At 38.0% G+C, this 14,312-nt stretch overlaps 1 protein-coding gene across 2 annotated transcripts in view; it reads right to left on the minus strand.

The window, feature by feature from the left end:
* ARHGAP21 (Rho GTPase activating protein 21) overlaps positions 1 to 14,312 on the minus strand; it is a 115,889-nt gene that overhangs the window by 42,812 nt on the left and 58,765 nt on the right. For both annotated transcript variants that reach the window (XM_071805245.1, XM_065829904.2), the window contains exons 4-5: positions 6,009 to 6,101; positions 2,071 to 2,149 (exon numbers count right to left, since the gene is read on the minus strand). In XM_071805245.1, the coding sequence (XP_071661346.1) occupies positions 2,071 to 2,149; positions 6,009 to 6,101 (172 nt within the window). The remainder of the gene's footprint in view (positions 1 to 2,070; positions 2,150 to 6,008; positions 6,102 to 14,312) is intronic.

Here is a 14,312-nt window from a genome sequence, read left to right on the forward strand (position 1 = left end):
CTGGGTGAAAGATTACCTAAGACACAAAACAGAGTGAGAACTGTGTACACCACTGGGCATTTTTAACATCAAGAGTTTCAGTACATTCAAAAGTGGAATTATGCAAGAACAACCTATCAAAAACTATTAAATCAAGTGACGCAGATAAAAATTCTGGTTCAGCAAGTTCCTAAACCCGGGATTTCTGAAAAGTAGCCCAGTATTTTCTGACCAAATATCACTCTATAGTTTCATTGTTTTCATAGTCTTCTATTACGACTCCATTACTGGATATTATTGTAGAGGATACTGACATAAGCAGACCAGTCTGACCCAGGATGGCTACGCTGATGCAAGAACAGCATGCTAAACAAGAAGCATACACCATAATGCTATTTTATTTGCCATAAAATGGCAGCATAAACTGCTCTGAGCTCAAAAATACTCTTTTCAAGCAAAGAATTTGAGTTCATTCTTAAGTCGTATGAGAAGCATTGCCTGTGAGCTACAAGGAAGACACACCTGATCTGGAGTCTGAGCTCTCTTTATGGATCAGAACTAATATTTATCTGTTTATCTTAAAAGGTTCAGTGGAACACTTCCTGATGGTTATATTTTCTGTATAAAACATTCACGGATACACATGACCTTTTGTTGCAATCTCCTGTGATACGCACATCTGGCTCCAGACAACAACCCGTTCTCCTCTCCTAACTAACAACAGTACCCCCTCTCATCTTCTCTGCACTCACGGAAACGCAGGTACAGGTACAGCAGGGCACTACATCGTGCCTGGTTGCACTAGATAACCACTGACAAGGGCTCATTTAGGTGTCCCTGGTTTATCCACAATGGGCAGGGGTTTCATTCTGCTGGGACAGTTTGCTGCCTACACTCACAGGGCTGAAAACAAAACTTAATTTACATGCAGACCTATAGTTAAGAGTCTCTGAACGCACAGGCCACTGGAAGATGTGATTGGTCTCTTTTTTAGATTAAGAGATTTAATTGACCAATGTGCCTGTTGAGTATGTTAAGCAATGTCCTGTGTCTTGGGTATACACTATTGTACCCTATTTGTGCACACAAATACAAAATGAAAAAACAATACATGGCTAGTATTATCTCCTGTAAAGGTTATAAAAAGAGACAGATTCCATCTTTCCAGCTCTTGTATAGAAAGTACTAGTGCCACAAACCACATTTCAGTCCACCATGCCTGTCATACCTTTGAAACAGAGCTTTGTGGTTTAAACAAAAAGTATCTTGGACGTATGTATTTTGAACAAAATTTTGAATAAAGACCCGACTGAAACGGAAAGGTCAGGATCTTGTTTCTCCTATTTTTAACTGTAAGCGTAACTAAGTCTTAATGCATGAACATTCACTAAAAATAGAATGCGACATGTGAGATGTATTTAGAAAAAGTTCTTCCATGCTGATCATAATACATCTTTTTTTCCACGTAACTCGTTATTATATTGGAAACTCGTTGCTGTAGAACAGAAACTGACACCAAGAAAACTGTAAAAATGGGGGCAGATATGAGACATGAAAACAAGTATCTAGATTAATGTATGGACATGATTTAACAAGCCCCTGTGAGCTGCAGAAACAGCAAGTATCACCATTTTCTCAACTCTGTGCAAGGTTCTTAACTTTGTGCAAAACAGAGGAAAGCCAAGATATACTGCAGATGTTTTGCAGGTGTGCACGAGCATAAAGATTTTCCTTTACCATATGCTGATTTCTAGCTATCAGATCTCGTAAGCAAGAGAGATTTTTTTCTGATTTTCTTTTTAAATTGACACATGTATGTTTGATGTTTCTGTAACTAATCTGCCTATTTTAAGTTCAGACAACCTTCTTCTATAACAATCACTGTGACTTCCTACCAAGGGACATTCAGCACACTTATTCTCAAATCTTTCTTAGCATTCATCAATTAAATGAAAACAGAAACAATAGAACTGAATGTGTATTAAGGAAAATTTTGGAATACTATGACATTTTCAAGAACTACCATAAGCAGTAATTTCCTGCTTAGCATAAAAAATAAGCGTGGCACATAATTAAATACTAGCATCTTACCTGTTCTGTATTAAAGCAATGACTTGAGAATATGTCTTCCCAATAACACTTTCTCCATTGACTTTTATAATTCTGTCACCTGTAAAACGGAAAGTTACACCTTAAATTAGTTTGTGTAGACATTTTTTTGATAATTTTTATTTTGTACCTCTATACCTCACCATAATCAAGATCACCAATATGTTAAATTCAAGGTTAGTCTTCTTTAAAAATGAAAAAAAAAAAAAAAAGAAGAAAATAAAAGATAAACAATACAACTACATGTAATTATAACCAGGGTCCCAAGTTTCTACTCTTTTGTCAGAACATTTTCAGATGTGGTATCTTATTTTAAGCTTCAAAATGAATCACCTAGAAACTCATTCAAAGAAAACCACAAGCTGGTCTAAGCTATACCAGAGGCTCACTTAAGCATCCCATCTTCAAAATGTAGCTTGTGATGTATGGTCACACATACTGACAGCTCTGCCTAATTCTTAAGTGAATTACAAGCAGACATCTCATCCCAGCACCTCAAAACAAAACCTTAACTCAGAACACTGCCAAGTGTTGCTGTACACATCTTCTTTAATACCAAAATTCTGTGCCTTTTTGAGAAACAAAGAACAAATATTTTGAAAGACTCCAGCTTCTCCCTTCCTCAGAACAATCTGGGTTGTTTTCAAGGCACTACTGTCTCTTCAGTACATCTTGGACAGGATAACGGGTTATTTGGTATGCACCTATCTTTAGAACTAACATCACTTTTACTAGATTTCTCCAAATAGTTTGTTGCACTTCCTCATTAAGAGCTTCATGTACACTCATGTATATTAAGTGGCAAATATATCATGGAGAGCAATTTTCAACTTTTGATAAAAAACTCATCCCATTACTTACTAAAAATGACATTTAAGTAACCTTTCTGTTCTTCTGATCAGAGATATCTTGAATTTACTGATGAGGAGAAAATGGCCTAAGGATTACAAGAAAGCTGCTGGAGAAAAGAACTGAAAGGACGGACCCATGCAAAGTGAGCCAAAGGGAATGTCTTTTTCAACACTGCTTTAGAAACCAAAAGCCCTTTTTGTGTTTCTGGTGTGTTCAAATCAAAGCAAGGAAAAATCTGTTCACTCTGAAAACTCAGCCTGACTCAGTGACAATAACGCTCTAAACACTCCTGCTCTGTGAGGGTTCCCTATACAGGCCCCACGGATTTCCAGACTTACCAAACCACACAGATTTGATGACTTGTTTTTAATTTGGTCTGTACGCAGACATCACGCAAATAAACTGGTGTGAGATGTTCAACTTCATAATTTTATATATGTCCTCTTATCAGCTGGTTACTGCCCTTTTGCTCATCTGAAAGAACTCAGAGTTTTGTCTCATACTCTCTAAGCAATGAAAGAAAGGTTGGTGGCAACACTTAAGGGCTGCCAGCAATCCACATGACTGACAGGCGTCTGTGACAGATGGCAAACCCTACCCCATTGTTGCATACACACAGATGCCTTAAGTAATTACGCTGAGAAACTAGACTTTCATGAAAACAAAGTTACTTCAAAATGCTCAGTATTACATCAATATTATTTTTACTGAAATTTTTGAAAGAATTAACGTGTAATTTGTGCCAAAAATACTTTTAATCACAAGCTCTGAACCCTGTCCTGCTATGTCGCATGGCGAGACTTCCTCAGAACACACCAGATCCTTCTCTGGAACTTATAACTGGCTGTTTTCCAGGTTGTTTCAGAACTTACCCACAGATGTAGATCTTTAAAGACATTCTCATTACAGATTTTAGTGGGAATACTGAGTAGGCCATATCATCTTATCTATTCTTGTGCAATTTCCGTTTTTCAAAGAAACAGACCAGGTTGCACGCAGCAGTGTGACAAAGTTCTACTTGAAGCGTCCACCTAATGAACCCACAAAAAACCTCTGGTGGGACACACTGCAGAACTGGTGCCATGAAGGAAAGGGGCACAGGCAAATCTGCAAAATACAACTTTGCTCAGTTTCAGGTACATATAAAGGGGAAGGCCAGTGCCTGTAGCGCAAAAAAAAAAAAGGATATCGCAGCATGAAAGTTTTATCTAGTAGCTCTCTATCAATCTGATAGCTCATTAGATACCTTTAACCAAACTAGAAACTAATCTGAACATAATTAACCCATCTCCCTTTCCACATTTTAGTTCATTATATTCTTTCATATACATAAATGGCATCATGAAGATCAAGATGGAGGAAATGCAGATCTGTTTTGGCTATCACTACTTCAGTATTTCTAAAATATTTATGTTTGGGACTCACAGATACAGTGGGTTTTTTTTAATGAGATGCCTCAGAGGTTAAAAATCGGAAATATGATCTTTCTAACTCTATAACAAAGATAATTTTACAGAGAATTCAAAAATACTCAGAATAAATAGCCTTACATTCAAGATATTGTAACCTATTCCAGGCCTTCTGGTGAGCGGCAGCCAGGTAAACTCCTGTAACAGAGCTCATTGATTCTGGGCAGTGAAGCTTGTGTTGGGACTGCCAGTATCACAAAGGACACTGCAGCAGTGAAATAAGAACTGACAAACCTAACTACCTAAACCCATATTAGATTTTCAAGTACTTTCTTTCCATTAGTGTGAACATGAAACAAAGTCAATTAAAAAAAAAATACAGATGGAGTCTAGAAAATAAGAAATATATGCAATGTCTGTACCAGAGGTTCGGCAATCTACCTAACTGATCATTCACTGAGTGTTTTATAATATAATTTCAAGATAAAGATATAGTAATACATTTCACCCTAAAGTTTTAAACAAGAAACAGCAGCATGACCTAATTAGATAGAACTGCTATCAGCAGTGTGTTTAAGAGGAATATTCTGGCAATTTTAAAATGTATTTTCTCATTTATTTTCTGTTCTTTATTCTGGGCTCCTAAAAAAATCTCTCCTCTGCCTAAAAATAAACTATTCTCTACAGATTTCATCTTTCAATTTGGCAAATGGTGAGCAGAGTAGAAATTAACATGGCTCCTCTGTACAACTTCAACATATGCTACACTTTATCAAGCCAAAACATTTCTTTATATAATAGCATTAAAATAATGCCAAAGTAGCCCTTCCCTGAATAACTACTCAGGGAGGAGTCAATAAACAAGAATGCTTTATGCTGTATAAGCAGGATCTATTGCTGTTTTTAAATTGCTGATCAACGTAGAATCTTGGTATTTCTTCAGGAAGAAACATACAAAAATATTCTATTCCACCAAAATGCATATAGGTAACTGTTTTCAAAAGAAAATATCAACATCCCATTATCAACACAAACATCCTTTCACTGATGTTCTGATGTTTTGACATATTTTCAAGAACAGAAACCTGTGTTTGTAGTAGTATCCATCAAACATTTTTTTATCACTTGTAAGACTTGTCATTCTAACATAGCTTTTTTCCTTGGATACTTAAGTAAAGGTGTGACAAAGTACCTGGCACTTCACAAGACACATTTTCTGCTCTCCACTTTGATTAAATCAAATAACTGAATACAACTGGGTAAGAAGAGATAGACTTGGATTGTTCCCATTTAATGTAAGGGAGATGGAATAATTTAATTTAAAGGACAAAAACCTTAATATTTTGAAGTTATCAGTCTGTCACAATGCAAAAGAAACAGGAGCTTACAGGTGTAATTTTCCTGCCTTTTCTCTCTCACCACATATTTTATCAGCCTAAAACTTTAATGCCTTCATGTATTTTATATAGCACTTCCGAGAGAACACGACGGTGCTTCGGAGGTGAAAAACACTGGAGGACAATTTAAAAGAGAGGTTTCAAACTTCTGAAGGGAAGAACAAGCTTTACATGGAAGATGGAACTACACGATGAAGCTTAAATCATATATATTTTACACCATGTACACAAACATGCTATTGATAGTACAGAAGAACAGTACCTGTGCACAGTCCAGCTTCAAAAGCAGGTCCGCCCTCTTTAACTTGTTTAACGAATATGGTATCCATTGGCTCCAGTCTATTTCTTTGTTTTCCTAAGGAAGAAAGAATATTTCTTAAAAGCATTCAATTATACTACTTTACATTGTTTTCACTTTAAAAATTATTTTGACCCATAATCCTGCCATGTTCATCATGACATTAAATACTCAAGTTCAATTTGGGGTGAGAGAAGGAAGAGACACTAGGAGCCCAACAACACCATTTCATTTGGCTACACTAGAGATCTTTTAGGTGTCCAGGGAAAAAAAGAAAGGGGAGGAAGGCAGGGAGAGAGGTGTATCTCAAACATAAACTGGCAAATATGCCCAGCAAGTCGTATTTTTGAGCTTCATTTCATCATCTCATTGCTAGCATCACTCTCATTCTGATGCCTACGCTATTCGTTAATTATCCCTTCCTCTTCTAGATTGCTATCTGGCCTAAGATATAAAGCCATACAAACCAAATAAGAACTAGAGTGCAAACTGCAAAACAGAATTTAGAAGAAAAAAAGAAATATGACACTGATTTATAGTCCCCATGGAACTGTAACACTGATTTTCTAACAGTGTTTTCCAGATGCTCCAAGGTGAAGTCTGACATTTTCTTGAAGATATATCAACACCCAAAAAGCAATGTATAATTCGAAGTAAATTATGTCTGCACGTGCAGTACATATCCTTATTTACACAATATAGAAGTTAACAGTACTTAGAAACCGTAACACCTGTATCTTCTTGCCTTCTCAGTATACGCTTAATTTCTATGCTTCCAGAAACACAGGTAACTTGTGCTTTTACATGCATGCCACCAAATCTAAGTAATGCTTAGTCAAAGTAGCCACTGTTCACACATGTTGGGGGTGGAGAGTGTGCAGTTAAAAAAAAAAAACAAACACCACCTACAAAAAATCACCACAAAGAAAAAATCACCCACATGCAAACAAAACCACAAGACCAAAAAACTCCACAGTTGTACTCTAGGTTAAAATACAGTGGCGCTGTCCTGAGCCACTTCCATAAGTAGCTGGAATAAGGCATTTTACAGCTCTTACACAGCTTCACTAGTACGATTTCTATGCCAGTGACCTAAAACAAAAACAGCACCCAAAAATAAAATTTTAAACTTTATTACCAGTCTACCAGAAGACTCTACTCAACTTCAATTGTTCCACAGTGTTATTGGTCTCTCCAGACACCGCTGTCCTACATGGTGCAAAACACGAGTGTTCACAGAACTGGCGGCAGAACCTCCAAGGTGGCGTCCAGAGAAGCTTCCAGGGTGCCAGTGCTGGCTTGAACAGCCCCAGCGCCTCCCAGTTCTATCACCAGTTACCACTCCTGCACCACGCTCCCAGCTGGGGAAATACCACCCCATGCGGTGAGCCAGCCCCCACATTGAAAATAAACTCAACCTAGTTACCAGGAACCACTGACACAGCAGACCTGGTGGTATGAACTGATGAAGAAGCAGGAACAGCACAGCAGAATAAAGGAATTGCTAAACACTGGCACTGCTGATAAAAAACACCTCCTTGAAAAAGGAGTATTAGTTTCAATCACTTCCCAAGTGACTAACCTTTGACTTGGGCTCAAATGGCACTGCTTTTGGAAGTACTTTTGCTACAGCTTTTGATATCTCACCTGGTTGTGTTTACTAAGCCACAGCATTATTTATTGAACACAAATAAGGTACCTCCCTTACCCCTTCTTTGGTTCTGTTTCCATATGAGGAAAGTTCATTATCTGAAATATCTTAATAAATATTTACAAAACCAAACTTCCCTTTTTTCAAACACGAGTTTTAGCCTAATGCCTTCATTCTGCAGGTCCTCAGTGTCCTGCCATTTTACCACAATCAGTTGCACAAAATGGCTTACTTATACGGCTCTAAATGGCCTTCTAAAATAACTCCAGATTGGTAAAGGAAAATCAAAAAGTCGATGTGACAGAATCAGATAACTACTATATACAAAGAAACTGAATTATAGATCAAGAAACGCCAGCTGGCAGCTCAGTCCCTGAATACTTCAAAATTTGATTAGCAGGACACAGCTACAAGACACACAAAATGCTCTTTGTGAACCAAAGCTCATATCTGTCATTTTTAATCTGCTGATTTAAATAGACATTGAACACATGATGGGTCTTGTCCTTTAAGAGGCAGTAACGTTTCATCAAGTTTAGACAAATTCCAAGAATAATCTACCCAGATGCCATGAACAAAAGGTTGTTTCAACCACTCACAAGAGTAAAGTTAAACGATGACCTTTTATAGGACCAAACATGCTTCCCAGTGTTGCCACTTAATCTTTTACTGAAAATATACAATCCAAAAAGTGACAAGAAAATAAAAAATAATGGAGCTCCCATGGGCACATTTAATTTGTAACACAGTATCTAACAATTACAACCCAATAGCAAGCAGCTACCTCTGCTTCTCTCACAAAATGCTCACCAAAAAGCGACAGTGGCCTACTGCTAGTTTGCTTAACGCTCAAATGCCACTTTATGCCTTGCCCATACCTGAACAAACAAAGCAAATGGTCAAGCAGGTAAGGTTTCTCCCATTCAGGATCCAGCACAGAATATCTTTAACACACTCACCATATCGGAGTTAAGAGAGGAAAACTGTACCAATGTATGGAGACCACAGACTGAAGGTTTCCCTGAACATCTGATTTCTGACCAACCTGTTGCTACACTGAGGTTCTTCAAAACCATGGGCACTCACTTCAGCTGTTCACAGCTATTTTATGGACCAATTCACAAAGCCAATTACACACTAAACTTGGTTCTTTGTCCTACATGCGGAAGATGGTTGTATTGAACAGGCGTTCTTCCTACAAAGGTGAACCACCACCCTAAAGATAAATTTAGGATAAAAGGTTTAAAATATTGCTTACATTTGCAGGTTCATTTTACATCTCAATAATATCCAAATACAAGTAAAAGTGAGAAGAAAACCTAGGGCTCCCAAGCTTTGGTAGGTGAATACATGCTTTTCATTTCTACTCAGTCTTTTACATACTTGGATACAACCCAAAACTTCTTTCCATCAGTAACGTATGAATGAACTTCCTTGAAAACGTAGCCTCAAAGCGTATGTTTATATTTTGAGTTTGAAACTCAAGCAAAGCTAAACAATATTTTCTGACAGCAGGAGCTAATGATACTGTCTTCAGACCAACTGAGGGGGAATAAATCTTGTAGATGTGCACTCGATCATTACAGAATTAAATTTCAAGTAAAATGGATAATCTAGTAATATTACCTCATGTCTCAAAATTTAACCACCACTACACTTCAGTTTAATTGAGCCTAAATCTCCATTGGGTCCTGTCTGCACCCAATCGTCAGGCAAAGCAAGATACTGTCTAAAATGTGAGCCTCAACTTCCCTCCTTCCAAGGTCCACGATCTAGAGTAGGTTATCACAGTGGAATTTTACACTAAATTCTCCAGCTCTGCACTACATAGTGTCACAGACTAGATGAACAATTTTCCTTTCTAATATTGAAAAGCCTGATTTTTTGGAGCATGCCAGCAATTCCTTACAAGGCCAAAGAACAGTAAAGCAGCTCACATTACTATTCTGTCAGACATGTAGCCTTATTGTACCCTTGCCAGGCATAAGTATTAATACAAATTGGAAGAGGAGTGGCTGGAGAGCAGCCCTACAAGAAAGGATCTGAGGGGGCTGGTTAACAGTAGCTCAACACAAGCCAGCATCGTGTGCCCTGGCAGCCAGGGAGCAATCCACATCCCGCGGTGCACCAGACACAGCATCACCCCCTGGTCAAATGAGGTGATTATCCCACTGCATTTAGCATTGGTACAGCCTCACCTCAAGCACTGTGTGCAGCTCTGGGCCCCACAATTTAAAAAGGAGGCATCCAGAGGAGGGCAACAAAGCTGGTGACAGGGCTGTAAGGAATGTCCTGTGCAGAGCGGCTGAGGTCTCTGGGTCTGTCCAGTTTGGAGAGATGGAGGCTGAGGGGTGAACTTCGCTCTCTACAGCTTCCTGAGGAGGGGAAGAGGGGAGGGGGGTGCCGAGCTCTTCTCCCTGGTATCCAGCAACAGGACATGTGGGAATGGTTCAAAGCTGCGCCAGGGGAGGTTCAGACTGGACATCATTTACCAAGAGGGTGTTCAAACACTAGAACAGGCTCCCTAGAGAGGTGGCCCATGCCCCATGCTTGTCAGTGTGTAAGAGGCATTTGGACAAGGCCCTCAACAACAGGGTCTAACTTTTGGTTGGCCCTGAATCGGTCAGACAGTTGGACAAGATGATCTTTGCAGGTCCCTACCAGCTGAAATAATCTATTCCATTTGCCGGTGCGTTCCCAGTGCTCATTACGGCATACTATGTTGCCTCCTCCCTCCTTCTCCACATTTTTGTAAACAACTTTTAATTGAGCATTATATGTTGCAGGCTACCAGCAAATGAGACAATTTCTCCCAGATCTTCAACTGCAAGTAAAGAACAAGACATCGCACACACAGAAAAATATAAGTGAAAGTGTGAGCTGCCAGGAACACACCTGCATGCACAAGGAAGAAGCACAGATGAAAAGCACATCTTCTGTGAAAAAGAATTTCATATATACTTCATTACTTCACGAGCGTAGCTATAAACAGAGGCAAAGTCTTATGTAAGGGTAATAAAAGAAACAGAAGCATATAAAGTTGCTAAGTACACAAGTTAGCTGCCCAGAAACTGCAAAAGAGTCCATAAAGTTGTTCTTTCCTTTACCAGACTTGTAAGCACACAAAAATCTCCATCATGAGTAAATATTCACCAGTCAGGATGAATTACACTCAAGTTATTGCCTAGGCAGTAATGTAGTTTTACTGACAGAGCTACTAAAATATGCCTTGCAGTGCAACCACTCCCTGAAGTGATGCTATTCAAATGAGAATGTAACTTTAGAGATGCCAAACTAACGTCTGAACTTTTACTTCAGAGATTAAATATCAGCAGAAATAAGGAAATAAAAATGAATCACCAAGTATATACAAGGCTGAAGGCAAAAATTCATTGGCTTAAACAAGGATACTGAGGAATAACGAAAGCCTTTAAAATTAGGTCCTTAGTTTAAACCACCGAAATTAAGTAGTCTGAAGAAGTATAAACACCTGAAATTAGATGCAAGACAAAAACAGAAAATCAGTTCATTGCAACAAGATTTTTCCTAGTCAATAGATATATTTTTCAGAATTGTATGCAAATCTTCTAATTAGCCAGCAATTTCCAACCAAAAAATACTAATTGCTATCTTCAATAACCAATTAGATCAAAGTAGGATCTACAGAATTAAGAGAGTAGTATCTTGTTTCAACTGTTGTTCAAATTAATGTCAAATAAAATTAAAGACTTTCTTCATAATACATGTATTTATCATCATTTATTATAATCTTTATACTACCTGAATCTACTAGCTGCAGCTACAAGCCCAACACCACCATCACAGCCTGGGAGAAGAAAGTAAGCTTCCCATGGTGAAGTTAGAAGGAAGCTTTTCCTGACAGATATTTGAGATGCCAGAAGTTGCAGAGGGGAATACGTTGCACCAGCATCTGATTTGCAAAGTAGTAAAATTCTGATGTTGCTCTTTCTCCTTGATAAGAGGGAATAAAAAATGGTACTTTTAAACACACCAGTAGAATTAAGAGTTGTTACAATTTATAATTGACTTACATTTGGGTGGGTCACATACAGCAAAACTTCTAACTCCTCTAAATTTGACACAGAAATTAATTTTACCCAGGTGCCAATTCCAGCTTGATCCCCTAAAATTCTAGTTTGGGATAGAGCTGCTACAAGGAACATAGCTAGTATTATATGAAATGCAGTAACCGTGAGTTAATTTCTAAGCTACTCTTTACAGACAGGACAGTATTACTATACTGCTCTGATTTATCTGGAAAACAAAATGACACAGCAGAAGTTATATTATGACACCTACCAATACACTACCAGATAGCAACAAGCACATCACTTCTCTATAGTCATTAACCTTTTTATATAAAACACAGTCAGATACAAACATCTGACTACACAAAGGAAACCTTTCTGACAAAGAACCTTTACATTTTGAAGAAGGAGGGGGAAAAACACACACACACAAACCCAAAACAAAACAACAACAACAAAAACCAGCCTAACATACCAAAGCACTATTGCTGACACACTTTTCCTTTCTTTCTGACGGGCAGAGCACAAGCCTGCAAGTGTTTTGGGACAAAGTACAATGCATACTATCTGACAAAGTCTCTCCTAAGAGTCTGCTGCTTAAAAACATGTAATTTCTCCTCTTCCTAGAGAAAAAAAAAAAAAAAAAAAAATTTAAAAAAAATCTTCTGTTCAGGGCAGCTGAAACATGCTTAGAAATTCTCATAACACATGAACCGAGCAAAGGCTACAGAGTTCTATTAACCTTACGCAGAGTATTTTCACTCTTGGCTCAATGCTCAGCAGGCAGCAAGGGTCATTTCTGTACTAAAGAATCACCAGCCTTGTGAAATGAAACTTCTCAAATTATTAAATCAAGACAGGCTCTTCTGTACATCTTTCTCTGACTCAAGAGGGAGGAACGTTATTCTTGAACACAAAGATCTATGGGTGTGCTTTTGGATATTCAAGGCATTTGTACTCCATTGGTTCAACAATGCCAAGTGGCAGTGATTCCTGGGATGCCTTTCAGGCAAAGGGAGGAGAAATCTCTACAGCTACAGTGGGACGAATGCTTCTAAACGATTACTGAATCAAAAACCTGCTAACCATTTCCCAAGCTACTCAAAAAGAGGTTGCTGAAAGTAGAGCAGAACTTACATTTACTAACAGAGATTTAATTTAACATAAATCACAAAACTGTCAGGATTACATTTCACTGAGAGAGTCCAACTAAAGACAATTCTGGATTTTATAATCTGCAAACTGAATTTCATAAATAGTAAGCATTTGTCCACTGGCAATCCATTGCAGAAAAGGAGCCCAAAGGTCCCAGCCCAGCCCCAGCAGAGCTTATTTCACCTGCTGTTAAGCACAAATTAACGAAAAGACACTAAGGAATATACAGTGTCAAGGATGAGCCTCTAAAAGAGGATGATAACAAGTAAAACAGCATTGTTGAGTCATGTAGCAGAGAAACACCTGGTATTGTGATACAGAAAAATACATTCCGTTATTACTCAAAGCACCTCTGGCACTTTGATTAGGCAACTCCAAGACGGTATTTCTTCTTCGGTTACTCTTCTCTTACACAATTTGACTAATACAGCCTCAACTCTCTCGGGGTGGGGGGGGGTGGGCAGGGGAGGAGAAGAGAATATAATCTGGCATTGTTATGGAAAACATATAACACAGTTTCAACTTAAATATGAAGTCTCCAAAACTGCTGTGTTTTCCAATTTCATTATTTGCCAATATTATGACTGTTTTTTTCAATTCCCTCAAATCTAAAATAAAACCTTTTCAAGATTAAAATTTAACCTATGATTAAACAGTCCAGAGGATTTACTTTAGTTCTTAGATAAGCATAGAGCCATACAATTTGTATCAACTGTAGCAAACCTACAGACTCTTCCCTATATCACACTTGCTATGCTAAAGCATTAGTGTTATATACTTCTCTCTTACTCCTAATTCCACTATTATACCTTATCATGCCAGCAATCTATGACCTTTACAAAGATTTGCTTTCACATTCATTCTCTTGTTCCTTATCTGCCTTGCTCCCATCATCACAGGTACAATCAGTTTATTTCATAACAGACTGAGCTGATGGATGATGATGTTAGAAAATGTGGCATTAAATTAAATCCTGGGAGAACACAAAACCACACCGCAGAAATCAACAGTCTGCTTAAAGAAAAAAAAAATATTAAAAAAATTGAGGCATTATATAAGCAGCAATAAGGAATAAAAATCTTTTCCTGCATTTTTTTCCACCCCACAAAGGCTCTACACATTAAACCAGACTTGAGCAGAGCTGAAGGAGCTCAGGTAATTGGAACTATTTAGATTTGACAATTGAAGGGTTGAAACGTTAATCCATAGTTAGGTACATTAAAAAAAAAAACAGCCTGGTGATCACAACTTAACTATCTAGAAATCTCAGTGCAACAGACACCTGAAGTCTCATTAGAAAGTGAACACTCAGCCTCTACAGAAAAGGACACAGAGCAATACACCTAACTCACCTTTCATTTTTATGGGAAGATAAGCTGCTAGTTTCTATAGATACTTCTATAGAGAAATACG

The sequence above is a fragment of the Patagioenas fasciata genome, chromosome 2, assembly GCF_037038585.1.
Source record: "Patagioenas fasciata isolate bPatFas1 chromosome 2, bPatFas1.hap1, whole genome shotgun sequence".
Taxonomy (NCBI): Eukaryota; Metazoa; Chordata; class Aves; order Columbiformes; family Columbidae; genus Patagioenas; species Patagioenas fasciata.